Source organism: Stegostoma tigrinum, chromosome 2 (assembly GCF_030684315.1).
Source record: "Stegostoma tigrinum isolate sSteTig4 chromosome 2, sSteTig4.hap1, whole genome shotgun sequence".
In the NCBI taxonomy this organism is placed as follows: Eukaryota; Metazoa; Chordata; class Chondrichthyes; order Orectolobiformes; family Stegostomatidae; genus Stegostoma; species Stegostoma tigrinum.
In genome coordinates, this window is record NC_081355.1 from 107,047,498 (window position 1) to 107,070,284 (window position 22,787).

At 39.6% G+C, this 22,787-nt stretch overlaps 1 protein-coding gene across 4 annotated transcripts in view; it reads left to right on the plus strand.

The window, feature by feature from the left end:
* Nucleotides 1–22,787, plus strand: part of dnah5l (dynein, axonemal, heavy chain 5 like) — a 384,422-nt gene that overhangs the window by 237,553 nt on the left and 124,082 nt on the right. For all 4 annotated transcript variants that reach the window (XM_048552307.2, XM_048552297.2, XM_048552277.2 and 1 more), the window contains 5 exons: nucleotides 461–741; nucleotides 8,666–8,881; nucleotides 14,705–14,872; nucleotides 16,519–16,737; nucleotides 21,571–21,747. In XM_048552307.2, coding sequence (XP_048408264.2) covers nucleotides 461–741; nucleotides 8,666–8,881; nucleotides 14,705–14,872; nucleotides 16,519–16,737; nucleotides 21,571–21,747 — 1,061 coding nt within the window. The remainder of the gene's footprint in view (nucleotides 1–460; nucleotides 742–8,665; nucleotides 8,882–14,704; nucleotides 14,873–16,518; nucleotides 16,738–21,570; nucleotides 21,748–22,787) is intronic.

Genomic DNA, 22,787 nt, shown 5'->3' on the forward strand with positions numbered 1-22,787 from the left:
ACTGGCCATTAATTTGCTCTCAAAGGCCTTCAACAACCCCAAGGGTGGGCAGACCACATGATGTCTTCCTCCCCCACCCCTGTAAAGTAATAGACAGGACTGACATGGTTGGAGACTGCATGCTGAGTATACAGGTCATTCCCTCTTTAAATCCACCAGTGGAAAAACTAAATATGTACATGTAGTCCAAACATGGGACCTTTGTCACAGCTATGTTACAAGCAGATTCCTTTATCATTCTGTTTTACCTTCAGTTAATGCACAATATACTCAAAAAAGAAGTAACTATGATGGTATTGTTCTAAGGAATCTATTATGTAGCTTCCTAAAACCTTAAGATGGACCATGGCAATATCTATCTTAAGACTGTTGACATTTAATGATCTGAATCAGTTTGTCATTTTAGTTCAAGAAAACTGGCACTCTTTTCCCTTAAACTGTTCCTTTTTTTAAAATGCAGGATTGGCAAAGCTAATGGAAGCTGAGGTGTCAGTGAATGAGTTGTCCAAAGAACTTGTGATTAAGGAACAAGACTTGGCAGTCGCTTCTAAAAAAGCAGATGAAGTTCTTGAGGAAGTGACTTTAAAGGCCCAGGCTGCTGAAACAGTTAAAACACAGGTTCAAAAAGTGAAAGACAAGGCTCAGCTAATTGTAGATGAAATTGCAGCTGACAAAGCAATAGCTGAAACAAAATTGGAGGCAGCTAAGCCTGCTTTGGAAGAGGCAGAAGCAGCTTTGCAGGTTTGTATGCTAGCAATGTATATCAACGTTTTGTGAGCAATGAGATTTACTAATTCTGCACTGGGAAGGTCAAGTACCGAATTAACCAGTTATTGGGCTTGAGTTAACGTGAATTTATTTTCCAATCCTTCCTTCTCAATTATTCTCTTTCAATAGTCTCAATAAAATGATGTTGATGATCTTGACACTTTTTCTTTGAGGTGAAAGAGAGGCAGTAATAGTTTCCTGGCACCAGATATTCATCAGGCTTCTATTAAAGAACTTCTCTGAGTACATCATTTATTGCTGTATTTTGAGACCCTGTTACAATGTGTTTATGTGCTTGGGGTGGGAGGAAAAATTCAATGCCAGTAGAACTTAATGAATGGCACAAAGTATTTAAATTGTTTGCTGTGCAGAATTCCTAGATTTTATCAGAATTTTATTAAAACTGTAATCTTCTCTTTGTATTTTGGACAATTTATTCATTAAAAAAAATGTACAATTGACAGACCATAATATTATAGAGGCAGAAGTAAGCCATGCAGCTCACCTTGCCTGCTCCACCATTCATTGACACCATGGCTGATCTGATAACCCTCAGTTCCACTTTTCTGCCTTTTCCCCCTGACCCTTGATTCCCTTATTGATTAGCAATGATTATCTGAGCCTCGAAAATACTTAATGACCTGGCCTCGACAATCCTCTGTGGTAAGGAATTCTGTAGGTTCACTGTCCGCTGAGAAAACAAATTCCTTTTCATCTCTTTCTTAAATGTAAGACTCCTTATTCTGAGATGATGCCCTGTGATCCTAGACTCTCCTACAAGCAGAAACACCTTTTTTGTTATATTTGTAAATATACTTCAGAAGTTCAGATAACAAAATACTTGGGAGACTGAAACCATTACATTTGGTTCCTGCTCCAAACACAGACTCCTAGCATTTGCGTCCCTCTTCCGGACTGTGGGACATTAATCTGAGACTGAGCAATCTGTTCTAAGCTTTGCCATCATGTTTGATCCCAAGATGAACTTGTAACCATCTGGTTGCACCATCGGCAATGACACCTATTATAGTATAATAGAGTCGTACACCACAGAAACAGACCATTAGTTCAACTCATCCATGCAGACCAGGTATCCTAAGCGGAACTAGTCCCATTTGCCTGTAATTGGCCCATATTTCTCTAAATCTTCCTATTCATTTACATGTCCCCAAATGCCTTTTAACGGTTGTAATTGTACCTTCCTTCACCACTTCGTCTGGTAGCTCGTTCCGTACAGGTACTGCCCGTTTAAATCTTTCCCCTCTTGCCCTAACCCATGCCCTCTAGCTTTGAACTTCTCTGCCCTGGGGAAAAGACCTTGGCTATTCATCTTATCTATACCCTTCATGACTTTATAAACATCTAGAAGGTCACCCATCAGCCTCCAATGCTCCAGGGAAAACAGTCCCAGCTTGTCCAGCCTCTCCTTATAACTTAACCCTTCAGTCCTAACAACGTCCTTGTAAATCTTTTCTGTACTCTTTCTAGTTTAACAACATCCGTCCTATAGGAGGGCAACCAGAATTATATGCAGTGTTCCAAAAGCGGCCTCATCAATGTTTTGTACAGCTGCAACATGACTTCCCAGCTGACTTTTTCCTTATCTTAGTTCATCTGCTATTGAAAGACATTTGTTCAAGTTCTTTGAAAGAACTTATTCATATTTTTGTTATCTCAAGATTTGACAATTTCCACACAGTATTCAACCCTTTGTAATTCATCCATCATCTAGATTGTTGCTGCCCTTTTTCTAACTCACACTGAATCATGTTCACCAATCATCCTTGTGGCTTGCTGACCTACATTGGCTCCCAGTAAAGCAATTTCTACCTTTTTAATATTTTCATCCTTATTTTCAAACCCCACTGTGGCCTCTCTCATTTATATCTGTGTAATCTCCTCTGGCACCCCTTACAGAAATCTACATTCGTCTTTAATTTTAATTTCAATTCAATTTTAATTTTCCCATTGTGATTCCTGCGTCTTCAGTTCCATGTGACCTGAGTTTTAGAATGCCCTCCCTACACTACTCTGCATCTCTGCTTTCTCCTATTAAGACATTCCTTAAAACCTATCTTTTTGACTGCTTGGTCACCTGACTAATTATTGCTTTACATGCTTGGTGTCATATTGCATTTTATACTTCACCTATGAAGTGCCTTGGGACATTTCATTACTTTAGAGTGTTGCATTAATACAAATTGTTGTGGTTCTCAGCTTCGGTCTTATTAGTTCGGTCAAGTGCTTCTTTGGTGTTAATTCTTGGTTCTCAAACCATGCACAATAAGATTTTGTCAAACAGCATTGAATAAAGCATTTTGATTTAGCTAGTAAAGTTTTCAGCTGACTTAATGTGAGTCAATGTGGACTGTAAGAAAATGGATTTGTGAAATGTGAAATCTCTGGCCCTGATTTTAGTTCCCAGGTCAGGTGCACAGAGCCAGGAGAATTTCCAGCTCTGTGAACAGGATCTTTAATAATGGATGGCCACATTTCTGAGTTCCATTCTGTGAGTGTGTGGCGGGAGTGAGACAGCGCTGGCTGACAAGGACATGGATTGGGAGTTAGGCCTGACTGGGGAAGAGCCTGAGAGTTTGGCACTTCTTGAGATAGGCTAAGCTGAAAACCTGCCTTAGTGCTTCAGTACTGTGCTCAATTTTTAAAACAAAGATTAAAATAGTAAAGATTCTTCTTATTATAACTTCCTAACTCTCTTCATTCACCATCCCCATCCATTGATAACCTATGCACCTGTACCCAAAACCATGGAGGGGGACGCTGCTGATATCCCTTTTCCAACCTACCCATCTCCTGTTGTCCTTCATGTCTGATATGCCTCCAGTCATCTCCATGACTCGTTATAGACGTAATCACTCCAGTGCCAATCTATATTCCCAACTCACAACTTTTGACTTTGTCAGTCCATGCCAACTTACATATCAGCTCATTTGGGCATTAAACAGGAGGCATTATCTCAGAAAACTAATTTTACCAGCCTATTGGTGATGTCACTATTGTGAAAAAAATCAAATTCTCATTGATTCAAAACATTCAGCATATTTTATTTGCTTCAACAAATTCCTTCTGAAAGTAAACATTTTGCTTCAGGGACTTTTGCTGTTTGTCGGTTTTGAAGAAGAGTCTTTTTAGACTTGAAACATTAATTCTATTTCTCTCTACAGATGCTGCCTGATCTGCTGAGATTTTCCAGCATTCTCTGTGATTGTTTCAGAATTCCAGCATATGCAGTGTTTTGCCTTTCAGTGAAAAAAAGATACATTTCACTTTGCTGTTGTCAACTATGTCAACATTTCCATTCAATAAGCAGATGGAGCTGTCTATCACTAAAACCACATTGTGAAAATGATAGTTTGGGAAATCAATCATGTGGCACAAATTCTGTAATAGTTTTATATAAATAAACATTATGAAATCTAGCACTGTTTTCATTTTTAAAAGCACAACTTTTTGGAAAGTTTCTTGATGACTTTCCAGCCTCAATAAATGCACAAACATGCTTTTTCACTCAATGTTTGCAGTATCTATATCAAAAGGTACTTTATCTTTCCTAAAAGGGTGGCTAACCTTCACCAAAAGTGTCCTGGGTGCAGATCCAAATGGATATCTGCCGATCCAAAATGAGAGAAATATTTTATACCTCTCCTCCTCACATTGCTTCATGTTCATTATTCCCCTGGCACACTAATGTCAACATATGCAACCAAATGACCTGGATGGATTCCCCATGGGCCCCCATTCCCCTATGCTAACTAATTGACTACTTTCACCAACTACCACTTTCCTTGTCACCTACAATACCAAGCCATTGAATGTCTACAAGTACCCATGCACATAGGATATATGTTCTACTTTTAGAATTTTTATGTTATAGACCATACTCTGTTGAGAAAAACAATCTCAATCCTTAAAAACACATCTTGACATTTTTTGATAGGTTGGCACTTGTTGACAGGTCGGCACTTTTTTATCCATTAATGGGATATGGGTGAGTGGCTTGGCCAGAACATCTTATCTTTTTAACTGTCCTTAAATGTCTCTTGACCTAAGCAGCTTCCTGGGAACATTTCAGAGGATAGTTGAGAGACAACTGCATTAATGTGGGTCATCAGTCAAATGGAGGCCAAACCAGGTAAAGGTAGCAGTTTGCATTCCCCAAAGGGCACTACTGAACCCAGTGGGTTTTTCATTATGACGATTGACAATTGGTTAAAATAAGTCTGCAAATTTTAATTAAATATCTTATTGAATACAAATTTCACTGTCTACCATGGTGGGATTTGAACCGTTGTCCCCAAAGCATTAACCTGGGTCTCTACATTATTAGTTCAGTGTTATTACCAGTCCACCACCCCCTCCCTTGTTGACAGCTCATGACAAGATGGAATTCCAAGAGATTTTGGCATTGTTTACATACATCCTTCTCCACAGCTACCAGTTCCAAAGGGCACCTAATTCCCAGCCAAAGGATTTGTGGCACCTACAGATGATAATAAAAGAAAATTGCATGTGTAACGGAACAATTTGATAAAAACCAAAACAATTGCAGATGTTGTAAATCAAGAACAAATATAAAGTTGCAAGGAAATAATTTGATTCTTTATTAAGTCGAGACAGTGTGGCTTAATGGCAGTGTTGTATTCAGGGAAACAATTCATTTACCCATTAACAGCTGTTTTTTTGCTGAAGTGCCTTTGGTACTCCTGAAAATGACACATTTTGACGAAGCATTTCACCAGGACATTTCACAAGAATACAAATTGAACTGAAAAACCAGCATTTATACTGAAAAGAGGGTACAGATTGGTTGGCAAGTGGACTCTGATTGGTAGAGGTATTTCCGTGTAGACTGCGTCCCTTAAAACACATTTTGTTTGTGAATGCAGGCATAGACAAAGGCTCCCACATCTCATAAATGCAAAAAAAAGAAAACAAAAGGTACAGCAGGCTTGATGGGCTGAATAACTTCTTCCTGCTCCTTTTTTTAAACTTTCTCATAACAGCAAGAATTGATTCAGCGTTGTTTTAGTCTCAGAAGTTATTTAAATTTCAGTTCTCCACCTTGAGCTTTTGTCTTCTTGCTCTGAAACTACTTGGCAATAACAGCTAGCCTTTATTTAATAACTGTCAATTTTCTTACACCTATAATTTTTATGAAGCTGACATTATGATCATTTTCGTATCTGCTACAGTGATCACATGGCAACTGCTGCACTACATGCTAGGAAAATGGAGAGCTGTGCTCACTGATAATGTCAAGTACAGCTTAGGTGTATAATTTAATATGTTTTTACACTACTGGTGCTGGACACAGAGCACATGACTGCCTGTAGTGTTTTGGAACACGAGCTGGCAACTCCAGTTTATAAAGAGAAAGAGGCCACTTGGAAATGTGTTGCATCAGTAATTCATTTTTAGCCTTTTTAGGGTGGAATATCAAAGTAAAGTCAACATGGAAGAATGAAATGGAGTCTGTAAACAAATAGCTGAAGCATGCTGCAGTAGGTACTTCTTTCCCTTTTTTTGTGAAGATAAAAATCAATTCAATTCATCACATGGGTGGAGGCATGGAAGATCCGGTAATGTAAATACTGACTGTTACTTACACAGCAAGAGCGGCCTGTTTGATTACAGTTGTCTGTAAATCTGTCACCAAGAGATGACATATTTACATGTCAACTTCCTTACCTTTTTGTCAAATCCCCTGATAGCAGCACCCTGTATTGCTGTAACTTCCCTTTCCCTGCATTCATCTGAAGCTCTTCAGCATTCTAACTCTCTTTTCTTGTGTACCACCAATTTCACTTGCTTCACGATTGACAGCTATGTCTTTAGCTGTCTGGCTCCTAAGCCGGGCAACCCTGTCACAAATAGCTGTACGTATTTCTCCTTCTTTAAGATGCTGCTTAAAGGCTGCCTCATGGATCAAACATTTGAATGTTTGTCTTAGTTTTCACCTTCTTTGCCTTGGTGTCAGCTCTTACCTGACATGTTTTTGTGAAGTGCCGGAGGTATTTTACTCTGCTGAATGTGTTCTGTAAATACCATTGTTTATAGTGGTTATAAAGCAGGGATGCCAGTGAAATTTCTGAGATTGCCAGATAGAGATTTCTGTCACCTTAAGTCCCAATGCAGAGGTTTATGTGTGGGTAATTGCCTCCAGCAAACAAAGAGGAACCTTCCATACCTATCTGCCACTGAATCATAACCGAAATAGTCTGCATAGACAGGGCTGATATTGTTGATTCTCGCTGAATATGAGTTGTATCTCATTCCAACAAAGATAGCAGTGTGAGCAATATAGGTACATACACTGAGAGTGAGAGGAGCTGGTATTCCATATCCATCATGAGTTTGGGATTATCAACTAAATTCGAGATGTGGGTCAAGTTTTCCTGAATATAATGTGACCTATAGTACCTTATTCCTTTTTGCACCTCCCCCCAATCCCATTGAAAAGCATCCTGCACCATGGTGCCATGATGACTTTGATCACCTACACAGCAATGCTTCTCCTCATTCTCAGAGGAACCAGCACCTCCAGCCTGTTGGGCAAAAATAGGAGATGAGTCTTCTCCATTGCTCTATGTTGGCTCCCTACAATTGTCTGGCTCGCAGTCTCAGCTACCTGACCTTGGCCATTGACTGACTCTAAAGTTCTGTTTATCCTCGGGGATATGAAGGTCATCTTGGTGACTCTTGTCCTCCCTGATGACCTGCAAAGGCCGCGGCGTAAATGTTAGCTCGATAACTCTGAGTTGAAGTTGCACAAGCTGCAGACACTTACTGCTGATAGGATTGCCTGGGATTGCAGCACATCACCATCCCTTACCCTGTTCCTAGAGTGCTGTTCCTGAACCGGAATGATATGAATGGCCTTAACATGGTGGGAGAATTTTGGTAATTCAAGATATATACCATGGAAGGCTTTATATAAGACCACAGCCTGGAGCAAATCATGGCAGGTAGAAATCTTGCCATGTCCATGAACAAGTGACACAAGTAAAGCCAAATAGGTAAATCAAAATGCCATATTAGAAATATGGTTGAGTTCCTGGTACATTTCCATGCCAGCCATTATCCAACCAATCAACACTCTCTTTTCATGCTGTACAAATTGTCACTACCTATTGTTGAAATTTTGTTGAGTTTCAGTCCCGATGAGTGCAAGACAAGAACTTTCAATTTCTTGTCTTTCCTTTAGCGATGATTAAATATGTCATGGTTGATGAAAGAAAATATGCCCTAAATCAGCTTCTATCTTACTACAACCTGTTAGTGTCGTGTTCCAATTGTAAATTACTGTGTGTTCACTTAGAATTCCTGAATATAAATTGGCAGATGGACCAAACAAACATTGTATATCTGGGATATACTAAAGCAACAGTAATTTTCCTTAAATTTATTGTTCAAAATTGCTTTGAGAAACTATATGGACAAATTTTCATTTTTACCATGGATTGGCTGCGTTTTTCAGCTTGTGCACTTGATTAACACACAGGTTTGAAGACAATAGTCACTCTGTGACATTTTTATGTTAATGTGCATTTTCCAATGTTGCAATATGAATATAAATTGAAGAACTGTGGGAATTTGAAACAAAAACAGAAATTTATGGAGAAATTCAGCACATTTGGCAGCACCTTTGGAAAGAAAACAGAATTAACATTTCAAGTCCACTGGCCCTTCTTCAGAATTATTTCCCAAGCAATTTCTGATTTTGTAATGTTAGTATACTGGATGTATACTTGTGTACTTAACTAGTATATTAGACAGCAAATTAACAGAATCTTTATTAGTGATTGCTTGCATTCTTGATGAATAAGATAAGAAGACTTTAACAAACATAACAATATATATTGTTTTAAAATATTTCCAGACTATCAAACCTGCCGATATTGCCACAGTGCGCAAGTTGGGCAAACCACCTCACTTGATTATGCGAATCATGGACTGTGTGCTGCTTCTCTTCCAAAGAAAAGTAGATCCCGTGACTCTTGATCCAGATCGACCTTGTGTAAAACCTTCATGGGGTGAAGCTTCAAAGCTGATGAACAACGCATCATTTCTTAACATGCTGCTGACATTTGCAAAGGTACAAAAGAAACCTTTCCTGTCATTTCTTGTCTGTGTGAGCTGGTTTCAGTTGTGAATTATCAGAGTTCAAATCCATTGAGCTAAAGTTTGGAACTTGATTTATTATACGCTGGTTAAGCTCTTTTTGCAATGAAGAACCTTTGCACAGTGCTTCATCCAAAATTGGAAGGTACCTTTAGGCTGATTCAAGGTCTCTATTGATGCCCCAGAACTGGATTCACAATTGCCTCCATACCTTTACCAGTTAGATGCATGTATGGGGAAACTGATCAACTGTTTCCCATCATTCAATAACTATTCTGTTTATGGAGAATAAGTTGTCAATTGAAACCTCACACATCTGAAAATAATCCACTGAAGTTACCATGCATAAAAATAATCTGCCATCACTGAAACTGTTTGAATATCTAGCTAGTTGTGTCTCTGTTGTCTCTCCAAAGGAGCAAATTACCTTGTGCTACTCCCTGGTCCTTTCCCTGTAGTCCTGTGCATCCATTCACTTAAGATAATAATTCAATTCCCCTGAAATGTCTGAATTGAATATGCATCCACCCTCAGACAGTTCATTCCAAATCCTAAATACATGCTGCATGAAAAAGATTTTCCTCATGTCTTTGTTGATTCTTGTGCCAATTTTAAGAAGTGTGCTCCTGCTTGGCTGTGATTCTTCCACTGATGAGAAAAGTTTCTCCCTATCTGCTCCATTCAGAGCTTTCATGATTTTGTATAATCTCCTCTCAATCTTTTCTTCACTAAGAGAAATAGTCCCAACCTCTCCAATCCATCTACATAACTGAAGTTCCTCATGCCTGGAATCATTTTCGTGAACCTTTCCTGAACTCTTTCTAAATAATCTTTGTTAATGTAAGGCAAACCAAACTGTACACAACACTCCAGTTGAATCCAAACCAGTGTTTGATACAAGTTTAACAGAACATCCATGCTATTGTACTGAAAACCTTGATTAACATGCTGTATGATTCATGAATAGTGCTCTCAATCTACCATCTTCAATGAGCTAGGCACATTTATTACCGGATCCTTCCGCTCTTGTAATCTCTTTTAGAATTTTTCCATTTATTTCATTTTCATTTTGAGTTGTTCCAATCAAAATGAATCATTTTAGACTGCTCTGAATTAGAAAATGTCATCTGCCATTTGTTCAGCCACTCCACCAATGTCCTTCTGAAGTTCTATACTATCCTCCTCAGCCCTTCTAAGTTCTGTATTGTGTGTTAACGTTAGATTGTATCCTATACACCAAGATCGAGGTCATTAAAAATATCAGGAAGAGCAGGTGTGTTTACAAATTACTGGGGAACTCCAATGGAAATCTTCGTCTAATCTGAGAAACAACAGTCCACTATTATTGTTCTATCTCTCCTCTTACTCAGCCAATTTTGTGTTTCTGTTGCTACTCTGTCGTTTATTCTGCAAACTCATTGAAATTCCCCATCCAGAGTACATTTTGCCTTCTTGCCACCCTCAGTGCTTCTTTCTTATTTTGTTCAAAATGGAAGTGATTCATCAGCTGAGAGAGGTTGGTATGTAGTGAGCGAGGGGAGGCGATGGTGTAGTGGTATTAACGCTGGACTGTTAATACAGAAACCCGCGTAATGTTCTGGGGAGAGAGATAATGGGAACTGCAGATGCTGAAGAATAATGTTCTGGGGACCTGGGTTCAAATCCCACCATGGCAGATGGTAGAATTTGAATTCAGTAAATATTTGAAGTAAGAATCTAATGATGATAATGAATCCATTGCTGATTGTCAGAAAAACCCATCTGTTTCACTAATGTCCTTTAGGGAAGGAAACTGCCATCCTCACTTAGTCTGGCCTACATGTGACTCCAGACCCACAACAATGTAGTTGATTCTTAAGTGCCCTCTGGGCAATTAAGGATGGTCAATAAATGCTGCCTAGGCATTCCGTGAATGAATAAAAAAAATAGTCAACAGGAAATTTCCTTGCCCATGTTTAACCTAAAGGCATGAGGCTTCATGGGGTCCACTGTGCAGCCACCTCTGCTGGATCTGTTCTGCTGTCAGGACAGGACATATCCAGGCACGGTTTTGGTGGTGTTTGGGATATTGTCTGCAAGGTATGAGTTTGTGAGTATGATTATGTCAGGTTGCTGCTTAACTGCCAATGAGATAGAGCTCCCAATTCTGGCACTAGCACCCCATCACCCCTCACCCCGGTATTAGTAAGGAGGACTTTGCAGGGTCGACAGGCCTGTTTCTGCCGTTGTCTTTTCTGGTGTCTAGGTTGTTGCCAGCTGGACCATCCAGTTTCATTTCTTTGTTGAGATTTCATGGCAATTGATGCAACTGAGTGGCTTGCTAGGCCATTTCAGAGGACAGTTGAGAGTTGACCACATTGTTGGGGGTCATAGAACATAGAACATAGAACATAGAACAGTACAGCACAGAACAGGCCCTTCAGCCCACAATGTTGTGCCGACCATTGATCCTCATGTATGCACCCTCAAATTTCTGTGACCATATGCATGTCCAGCAGTCTCTTAAATGACCCCAATGACCTTGCTTCCACAACTGCTGCTGGCAACGCATTCCATGCTCTCACAACTCTCTGCGTAAAGAACCTGCCTCTGACATCCCCTCTATACTTTCCACCAACCAGCTTAAAACTATGACCCCTCGTGCTAGCCATTTCTGCCCTGGGAAATAGTCTCTGGCTATCAACTCTATCTATGCCTCTCATTATCTTGAATACCTCAATTAGGTCCCCTCTCCTCCTCCTTTTCTCCAATGAAAAGAGACCGAGCTCAGTCAACCTCTCTTCATAAGATAAGCCCTCCAGTCCAGGCAGCATCCTGGTAAACCTCCTCTGAACCCTCTCCAAAGCATCCACATCTTTCCTATAATAGGGCGCCCAGAACTGGACGCAGTATTCCAAGTGCGGTCTAACCAAAGTTTTATAGAGCTGCGACAAGATCTCACGACTCTTAAACTCAATCCCCCTGTCAATGAAAGCCAAAACACCATATGCTTTCTTAACAACCCTGTCCACTTGGGTGGCCATTTTAAGGGATCTATGTATCTGCACACCAAGATCCCTCTGTTCCTCCACACTGCCAAGAATCCTATCCTTAATCCTGTACTCAGCTTTCAAATTCGACCTTCCAAAATGCATCACCTCGCATTTATCCAGGTTGAACTCGATCTGCCACCTCTCAGCCCATCTCTGCATCCTGTCAATGTCCCGCTGCAGCCTACAACAGCCCTCTACACTGTCAACGACACCTCCGACCTTTGTGTCGTCTGCAAACTTGCTGACCCATCCTTCAATTCCCTCGTCCAAGTCATTAATAAAAATTACAAACAGTAGAGGCCCAAGGACAGAGCCCTGTGGAACCCCACTCACCACTGACTTCCAGACAGAATATTTTCCTTCTACTACCACTCGCTGTCTTCTGTTGGCCAGCCAATTCTGTATCCAAGCAGCTAAGTTCCCCTGTATCCCATTCCTCCTGACCTTCTGAATGAGCCTTCCATGGGGAACCTTATCAAATGCCTTACTGAAGTCCATATACACCACATCCACAGCTCGACCCTCATCTATTCAGCCCATGAGCCATTCTGGAGACATATGTAGATCAGACCAGGTGAGGATGGGAGATTTCCTTCCCTGAAAGATATTAGTTAGCCAGATGGGTTTTTCCAACAATCAGCATGGTCAACAGTAAATTTTTAATTCCAGATATTTTGCATTGAATTTAAATTCCACCATCTGCCATGATAGAATTTGTACCTGGGTCACCAGAACATTAGCTGAGGTTCTAGATTAATAGTCTAGTGATAATACCACTAAACTATTGCCTCCCCCCATTCTATCCAGCCCACCAATCAGCCAACTTATTTGCAGATGCAATGACAAACCAATATTTCGAGAGATTCCATGGGTTTTCTGCCCAGTGAATTAGATTGAAGTGACTTCTGATACTTTCTTGGAAAATCTCAGCAGATCTGGCAGCCTCTGTGGAGATTAATCAGAGTTAATGTTTTGGGAGTAGTAACTCTTCCTCAGAATTTTTCCAAGAAAGGGTCACTGGACCTGAAATGTTAACTCTGATTTCTCGCCACGAATGCTGCCAGACCTGCTGAATTTGTCCAGCAATTCCTGTTTATGTTTCTGATTTCTAGCATCCACCGTTATTTTGGTTTTTATTTTCTTGAGACATCCTTCTTTGTTTAGTCACACATTGTGTGCAGTTGGAACGTTATCTTGGAACCTCCTTAGGCATTTTGGATTCTTGTTGCACCTCCTTTAAGTTATTTGAGGCTGTGTTTACACTCCAGCTGTGTAATACAACCAAAGTAATTTCTTTTCACATTGAGTTTAAGTAGTGAAGACTAAATTCCCGAGCGATGTTGAGTAAAACTAGCTTTCCACACAATTTCATTCGGCTTTATCAAGTTTGACCCTGACTATGGGGTCAGCTTGAAAGATTCATATCAGTGCTACGCGTTTAAAATAAATCATCTTAAATATTCAGCTGCGGATACGATTCTATCTATAAACACCATATTCTCTTAGCATTTACACTTCAAAAATCCACATTCACTTTGGTGTATTCCTGCGGGTAGTGAAATTCCAAAACTGTTGGAAAACCCTATCCTTACACCCAGGTTGCTGGGACAGCACTTTCAGGTTCATTATCCATTGCTTTGACTGGTACATAAAATGTGGTTGTTTTTGCTGCATTTGGCAGTCTTCAGGCCCAGATGATTTAATATTGATCAAAGTGGCATTTCACATAAATAGGCAACCATTTGCAGTGGTTGGAGATTCCAGAACTAAGGCACACAGTCTAAAAATGAGGGCCCAATTGTCCAGGGGAGATGTTAGGAAGCACTTTAACACATACATGGTGATAGATATTTGGAACTCTTTCGCAAACAGTAATGGATGCTGGATCTGTTGTTAAATTTAGTTCTGAGTTGGATAATGTTTTGTTAAGCAAAGGTATTAAGAGATGTAGGGCAAAGGCAGATCTGTGGATTTAGGCCACAGATCAGCCATGACCTAATTGAATGGTGTTACGGGCTCATGGGCTGAATAGCCTAATCCTGTTCCTACATTCCTATGTTCCTAAGAGACCTGGCACCTCGTCAGCAGGTAATCTTTAACCTTTAGGTAGTGACAACGATCCCGGATATTCTCCTGTTGTTTAGTTGCTCATCTAAACCCAAGAACTTTGGTGGAGAATGTGGTTCACTTGTCAATCCTGGGTGTATCTTGGCACCTAATAGCTACTGGACCGTCAGACCTTTAGATTTTAAACATGCACATGTGAATCTATTCATCCTTCTAACAGGGAAAAAAAAACAGAATTCTTGTAAGGCAAAATAAGCAGGGCTCTGTCAGGTTGCTTTCCCTGCTTTGGTTCAAGATTGCTGTGACACAATATAAGGATTTCCAACTTAATTCAGTGGACGTGAAGTTGGAATGACACCTTTATAGGTGTATGGTCTTGAAAGTGAATATTAAATGAGAAACAAAGATAATTACAAAAATGATACGCTTTCATTCGTGTATAACAACTGCATGTCCTTTCAACATTTAATGGTTGTACTGTTTTCATATCCAGACTAACAGTGTGAAGAATCAGTTGTAACGATGTTTTATTATTATTAAACTCGCTTGTACAACACTGTGATTATATATGATTGGCAGAAATACTTTTTTTAGTGGAATCGGAATTTCCATTGTTAAATTTCATTCTTTGGAAAGCTTTGCTTTACCAATCTATTCACACTGCTTAAAGGATGCAACAGGCTTTGCTTTATGTGCAGGATTCCATCACTGGAGAGGTTATAGATTTGCTGCAACCTTACCTAGATATGGATGACTACAATCTTGAAACTGCAAAGAAGGTGTGTGGCAATGTTGCAGGTCTGTGCTCGTGGACTAAGGCCATGGCAAGCTTTTTTGAAATTAATAAAGAAGTGCTTCCTCTGAAGGTACGGTATGAATATATAATACTAAATTACATAACATATGGTTCTATATTGCAACAAATGGACTAATTTTTTGCTGGAGAGGCTTTCCATCTTAGTCAAAATGATGCCTAAATCAGGCGCCCACCACTTGGCTGGAGTCAGAAATAATGGGAATTGCAGATGCTGGAGAATCCAAGATAATAAAGTGTGAATCTGGATGAACACAGCAGGCCAAGCAGCATCTCAGGAGCACAAAAGCTGATGTTTCGGGCCTAGACCCTTCATGGGTCTAGGCCCAATACGTCAGCTTTTGTGCTCCTGAGATGCTGCTTGGCCTGCTGTGTTCATCCAGCTTCACACTTTATTAACTTGGCTGGAGTCATTTGGGTTGTAGTTTGCATTTCTGTAGTTGCTGGAAAAAGAACTGCCCATGTAAAAATGCATTTACCTGAGTAGGTTCAATTTTCATCAGTGGAATGTTGAAAAAAAAAATTTGTAAGCTTTATACTTTTCAGGAAAATGTCCAAACTAATTAGAGTTATCATAGGATCATAGAATCCTCACAGTGTGGAAGCAAGCCTTTCAGCCCATTCAGTCCACACTGACCCTCCGAAAAGTAGTTCACCCAGAACCACCCCCTGACCCTATTACCCTGCATGTCCCGTGGCTAACCCACCTAACCTACACATGCCTGGATGTTCTGGGCAATTTAGTGTGGCCAATCTACCTAACTTGCACATCTTCTGATTGTTCTTTGGAGTTGTGAGCTATCTCCAGATAGGTCCAGGTACACTTTAGGAGAGGTAACATGGCCTTTAAGATGACTAAAAGTAGACATGAGCATGCATTCAACTTGAAGGAATATAACTACTTATTTTGTTTTACATCTGGGGCAAAGTGCCAGGGCATCAAGACTGGCCTTTCAGACTCTTCACCTCTCACCCTACAGCCGTTGTTCCTGCCTCTTCATTCTTTGAAGGGGCTGCTGGCCCAATTCCTATGAATACTTGTACCTGTGGAACTAAAATTAAGCTGCCGGGGCACATTTTCCTGAATTGGCTTTGTAGAGCAGAGAATTCTCCTGTTTGTGGTCCTGACTTGAAAGCAAAATGTCAGGTCTAAGAGGAATTCTGTTAAAAGTTTTTGGATTATTGATTTTATGTTGCCATTCATATGAGAGATTTTCTTTCTGTTTCTATAGTTTTCCATTATAAGTTGCAACCTGCTTGCAATTTTTCAGCATAAAAATTACAGTGAATTTGTCCTTGGTTGATGCCAGACGATTTTGGTCTGGGGGAACATATACCAAATGCTCTCTATGGAAAGACGAAATTCACTCCATACAAAAGCATGTCTGTTTGCAGTAGCTGAGAGCAATATTTATTTATTTTTAGTTTCATATGTTCCAAACATAACTGTTGAGTTTAATATTTGTACTTGAATGTGATTTGGGAGATTTTCATCAAAACTGATGTTTAAAGACATGATTATTTCATAGTAAATGAGCTTTTTTCTATGCAAGGCTGATGATTTAATTTACATTTTATGTGTACTAAACTAGAAGTTAATAGATTTTTACGTGATGGGAAATTCAAGTACCCCAGCTAGGACTCATTTCACAATGCCCCACACTTTTATTTACTTTGACATGTCTTTTTTGCAAAAAGGCAAACCTTTCTCTGCAAGAGGCTCGATTAGCTGTTGCAAAAAACGAACTGCACAATGCTCAAGTGCAGCTGGATGATAAGCAACGGGAACTAGATGAAGTGCAAGCCATGTATGATGCTGCTATGTCAGAAAAGCAAGCACTACTTGATGACGCAGAGGCCTGTAGGAAGAAAATGAACAATGCCACAGCCCTCATTGAAGGCCTAGGTGGTGAAAAGGTAAAACTGAATTTGTCATAAACTAATTACTAATATTCAATGAACACCTTTTACTGAATCTGCATGTAACTAATTTTTAAACTGTTTTGCATTCATTGAGACTAGGACTCGAGGCAAATTCAAATTCTCACATTACTAGTTATTTCATCAGAATGAGCATCCAACAAGCACCCTAAGGCCCTGAGTGCGCTCCCTGCAGATCTGCCACATGTATGTTGTGAAACATCTACTGACTTGGCAGATTTTCATTTATGACACAAATAGTATGTAACATTGCATAATCTTAAAGCGAATCCTGATATACATATATAAAACCGACAATAGAACTGGAACACTCATACTCAGTCAAAACAACTGCATCAACAAGAGGCAAGCTGTGCCTAATGGTAGTTCCAAGTTTCTAAGTAAAGGACTTGCCACTACACATGACCACACAGCCACGCTCAAGGCCAAGATGCAGAGGGGCTTGTTGGATTTGCGTAAGATTAGTAATCTACCTGTGATATATATATCTTCACAGCATGTGTATACAAAAATGGCCTATTCCAAGACACACAAAAACCACACCATTTTATGTCTTATTTTATCAATGTCCTGTGTAACATGAATTGGCCAAATGATTAAACGAGCTGTTGTAACCAGACTTTAAGCGAGTTTTCCATAAACATTGTAAAGGATTCCCTCACTTTTACAAAGACCATACAAGACTTATATATTGAGAGAAATTTTACGTCCATGCATATTTTTGCCATTGCTAGATCACTTACCACAATAGCACTCAAAGGATGTTGCTATGTCACTATGTCACAGCAATGTGCATGCATGCCACCAATGTCTGAATGTGTGTGCATTGAACTCATGAACTTAACAATCTGTGCAGTTGAGTTCAATTTCAAGTACATACACCAAAACGGATGACATTGCCATAGGACCCGCTTTCGGCTCAGCTCTTGATAGAAACACCAGGAGGAGTATGTATTTGATGGAATGCTCACTAACCTTCTAACCCTTTTATACATTTGATACAAGATGACACATTTGTGATATTTGAATCTGTTGCTACATTAAAGAATTTCTTTATATAGCTTAATAAATTCCAGAAATCTGTCAATGGATTCTCTCATACTATCTACAGAAAACGTAAATTCACTGGTCAAAATACACATTAGATTTCTAGTTTCATGCACAATAAGGTAAATCTTATTGGCAAACTCATGAAAAGGTTCCTATTTACTCATTCTGTATGTTTAGTGCAGGGATAGGAAGGACTAAAACAATCCTTTTGACAATGGTTACACTGGTCAAATCTTCACTCACTATATGTCGTGAAAGCTCTTGAAAGGACCCTTACCTTTGACCTGGGACTGTGCCCTGTCTGTCTCCATAAACTATGGAAGGGACACGCATCTCAAAAATATGAACAGGAAAAGCTGGCTGTCTCACACTGCAACTTTGCAGTAAACGGATGAATGGTTCTTCCACCAACAAGATGTTGCCATAAGCCACTATGCAGTTTTGCCTACCCTACAAATGAGTAACGTGAGTTATCAAGTTTCAGTGCCAGTGTATACCAGGTATGTAGGCCTTATGATTCTGGCCAGGACACATTTGGAATATTATGAGCAATTTTGAGACCCATATCTAAGGAAGGATGTGCTGGTGTTGGACAAAGTCTAGAGGAGATTAACAAGAATGATCTTGGACCGTAGGCTTGTCACATGAGGAGGGGTTGAAGACTCCGGGTCTGTATTTGTTGGAGTTTAGAAGGATGACAGGGGATCTGATTGAACCTTACAAAATACTGAGAGGCCTTGATAGAGTAGGCATGGAAAAGATGGTTCCATTAGTAGGAGCGACTATGACAGTGTTAAGGGACAACCCTTTATAACTAAGGTGAGGAGGAATTTCTTCAGCCAGAGGGTGGTTAATCTGTGGAACTCATTGCTATAATAGGCTATAGAAGCCAAGTCATTGAGTATATTTAAGACAGAGATCGATAGGTTATTGATTGGTAAGGAAATCAAGGAATTCAGGGGAACAGGGTTGAGAAACATGTTAGCTGTGGTTGAATGGCAGAGCAGACTTGATGGGCCAAATGGCTTGTGTCTGCTCCTATATCTTGTAGCCTAATAGCAGTCACATATATCAAACAACACATCTCATTGACCTTTGCAGTGGGCAGCATGCCATTCATGCTCGAATAGCCCCTACACGCAAGATTCAAAACACTGTGCCTGTCACCAGATATTATTCAGCTATTGAATATGAGACACGTTGATACGTTATTAGATAACAAAGTGTGGCGCTGGATGAACACAGCAGGTCAAGCAGCATCTCAGGAGCACAAAAGCTGATGTTTCGGGCCTAGACCCTTTATCAGAGGTTATTGGATAACCTAGTTTAACTTACATCAGAAACCAGTTTAAGTGTATTATTCAGTCTTATAGTTTGATGATTTGCACAAGCTAGGTATTATCCGTATTAATACACAGGACCCAGTTTTAGTAGACGAAGGGAATTTGTGCATTTATTGCAACTTATTCATTGTAACAAAAAGGATCATGGAGATTTCTAAGCTCTTCTGTTCGCAGACCAATCAGAGTCTACCTGCATGCTCTGAGAACTAAGATTGACAGTTCACTATATTTGCTCCATTTCCGTGCAAGCATTGGACGAAATGATTACACTTTGTTCTCCTGCTGTTTAAAATTAGTAGGCTTTTTTCAAGCTTGCTTTTTGTGTCCTTGTCCTGACAAGAGCAAAACAAAAAGCTTTGACTTCTTTAAACAATGTTTAATTTCTGTACTACGAAGCAATTAATTAATCAATTCAATATATAATTAATACAATAACTCAATTATAAAAATAATAATTAATAATTCAATGGGTAGTAACTAAAACAGAAGAGGGTGCCACACAATTTGCATATTTAAATAAAAATTGTGACAAAATCATAAGAGCTATAGAGGAGTGGGAGCACAAAGAGTCATGTGATAGCACAGAATTGAAAATTGTTGAAAGCTGAGACATGTTGACAAAGTTGTTTGACTTGCATTCATCAGGAAAAATGCAAGAATGCAAAGTTTCAAATGATCACAACAACAGGAGGAGGAGATTGGTCATCAAGATGACTTTACTTGGATGAGGCATTGCCATGGAGAAAGCAATGGGGTCTATAGACTTCCCTTGCTTCTGGGTAATTAAAAAAAAGCAGTAAAAGTTAAACCTGTTCCTTTTGTTCGTAGAGGTAGTGCCCTGTATATGAATTTGTGCTATGTCTAGCAAGCATAACATTACAAGTTCAACTGATTATCTCAGTTTGGTGTAACTATGAGCACACTCAGGATAACTATGAGCTCTCTCGTCATAGAACCACATCGAACAGTAAATGTCAGTGCTCAGAACGTATGGACCTAATTTACCTCATAGCCCCCAAATCACCTGGATAAATTTGCTCACAGGGTGATTAATGACAGAAAGGCTATCTAGTAAACAGAATAACAGGAAGCAATGAAGAGCTGCTCCTCCAGTCATGAATCATCCTCTCCCATTGTTGCTGCTGATAGTTCACCCATATGTCAGCAATTGATGTATGATTGAAGGAGCGACAACCAGGTTAATTATGTCCTGGCAATAAGGGAGTTGCTAGGGACGGTCTGCTGGAGTCCAGGTTTGGGAACCAAGAAAGGGTCAGGCATCTTTTGCAGAAGCTTGGAATGTGGAGTGTTCTGGAGGGAGAGAGGTCCTGAAGTCCTTGACCATTGTTGAGAAGCTTCCTTTTTGCTGAGTGGTGGGGACAACTTTACTGCCATCCACCATCGGGTCGGGTTCAAGGCTGCAAAGATGGTGGAGGAGAAAGAGAGAGGCTGCAAAGGGGCTGGGAGAAAGAGAGTGGCTCATCTGTTTAGATCCCCTGCCTCCTCCTCCATTTTCCAGTGATTTCTACTGACTATACATGCTGTGTTTATTTTCCAAGTCATTCTGTGTTCCAAAGGGAATGCATACTTGTGCGCCTAAATAGTTTGTGCAGAAGCCTTGAAGTGAGGAAAATCTCCTTCAGTACCCACTTCATCATTCCCTGTAGACATTTGCAATTTCAAGTGCTTGCCATTTTACATTGTCAGTTACAGAACTGAAACAACACACGAGAAAAAAAATAACTAGTATCTTGACGGCAGTGCATTTCTGCTGCATATTCTGAGAACATTTGATGGCTGCTGGCCATCTGTACACGAAGACCACTATGGTGTCCAATGTAATTCAAGCAGATCATATTGTCGCTGCTGTCTGGGAGCTATAAGCACTTGAAAGTCCCAAAAAGTGTCCTCAAATGATCCCAATTTCCCGCTGGCAATCTTGAATCAAAAAGCCACACAGAGCTAAATCAAACCATTGTCACACTTTTAAAAATGTTCCTTGTTGAGGAATACCTGCAATGTAATCGAAAAGTTTAAATGGTCTTGTAAGTAGCTGAGTTTTGCTTATGTAGCTCAGAACTTCATTCAATTTCCTGAACCTCTCCTTGATGTTGACATCTCCTGAACTGCAGCATATCAATAAGGTACAGCAGCTGTATTTACCATGGCTTCATACTGCTACACCTGGGGGAGAAACTTTGCAAAACCAATGGGACCCAGCAAAAAACTTGTTTAAAATCTTCTCCAATACCTCCAACTTCTGTGAAACATTGAAACATGGGTATATCTGTCATTAATTCTATTAGGGATAAACAGAATTCAAAAGTAGATGTGGGCTTGGGAGGTAAAAATCCAAATAAAGTTGTAAAACAGTTTGGTGAAACTATTTGATATATTTCCTTTAAAAATATCTCAGGTTCGGTGGACAGAAAGCAGTAAACTTTTCCAGGATCAGATTACTTGGTTAGTTGGTGATGTATTGCTAGCCACTGGATTCCTCTCCTATTCGGGACCTTTTAATCAAGAATACAGGAACCTTCTCCTTCAAATGTGGAAAGAGGAGATTAGCAGCAACAGTATACCATACAGTGATGTAAGTGAACTTGTAGATATGTATTATTCAATAATGTAATCTGACCCTTTCACAGGAAGGCTGGGACAGCATTTATTGCCGATCCTTCAGAAAGTGGTGGTGAGCTGCCAACCTTGACTTGCTCGACGTTTTGAAGTTGAATTATTAAAACCAAACGGGTTGATTATTAATTTGTGACCTAATGTATAACTATGTTGCAGATTGGCTGCTCATTATAGAAACAAAACTGATTTTTATTTCCCATGATTTAATGGAAGTAAATATATTAGCCTATTCTCATATCATGTGGTTAATCATCAATGCCATTTTTTGCATCTTTACGTGAAGTTAAAAATCTAATCTCTAATTTCTTAGAAAAGCAGGTATATTTTGAGAAATAGAATACTAATTGTTCGTTGCTTAAATTATTAAAAATATTCCCTGAGCAGGAGAAAAAAATGATTTTTGCCCAATAAACTTTCAGAAATAATGTGGAAGTTCACCAAAACTCTTTGTTTTGCCCTTGATGAGTTAAGCTGTTTAATTTATGAGCCCTGCCCACATCGAGTGTCTGAAAATTGCAAATGCAGGAAAGTGTCTCTGAAGGATTATCCTCACAACATGATTTGTATCTTTCTCTGTAGGATGGTTTATAATTGTAAGTATTACTGAAAGGGCAGATTGCCAACTAAAAATAGACAAACAAATTTATTAAGACTTTAATCTTTAATCAGTCTATTGATTGGTCTTTTGCAATTTTATCTTTTCCTTTCCGTATTTGATAATGTCTTTTTTTCTGATGGTTTGACTTTGCTGTACAGTTTCTTGTCATATTTTCTTTTATTCTTCCTCACCTTTATTTGAGATTGTATTGGCGCAGAGTTGTTGGTCGGATTTTACACTCCCTGGCTAGTGGGTTTGAAGCTGGGATTGGGGTGATTTGTAAATCCTGCATCCTTGCTGCCTATCTGCCTGCCCTTGAACTTTCTGAAGTTGTACAGGGCATGCTGGATGTACAGGCAGCCCGTTCTAGGACTGGGGGCTTTCTGGCGAAGTTTGCC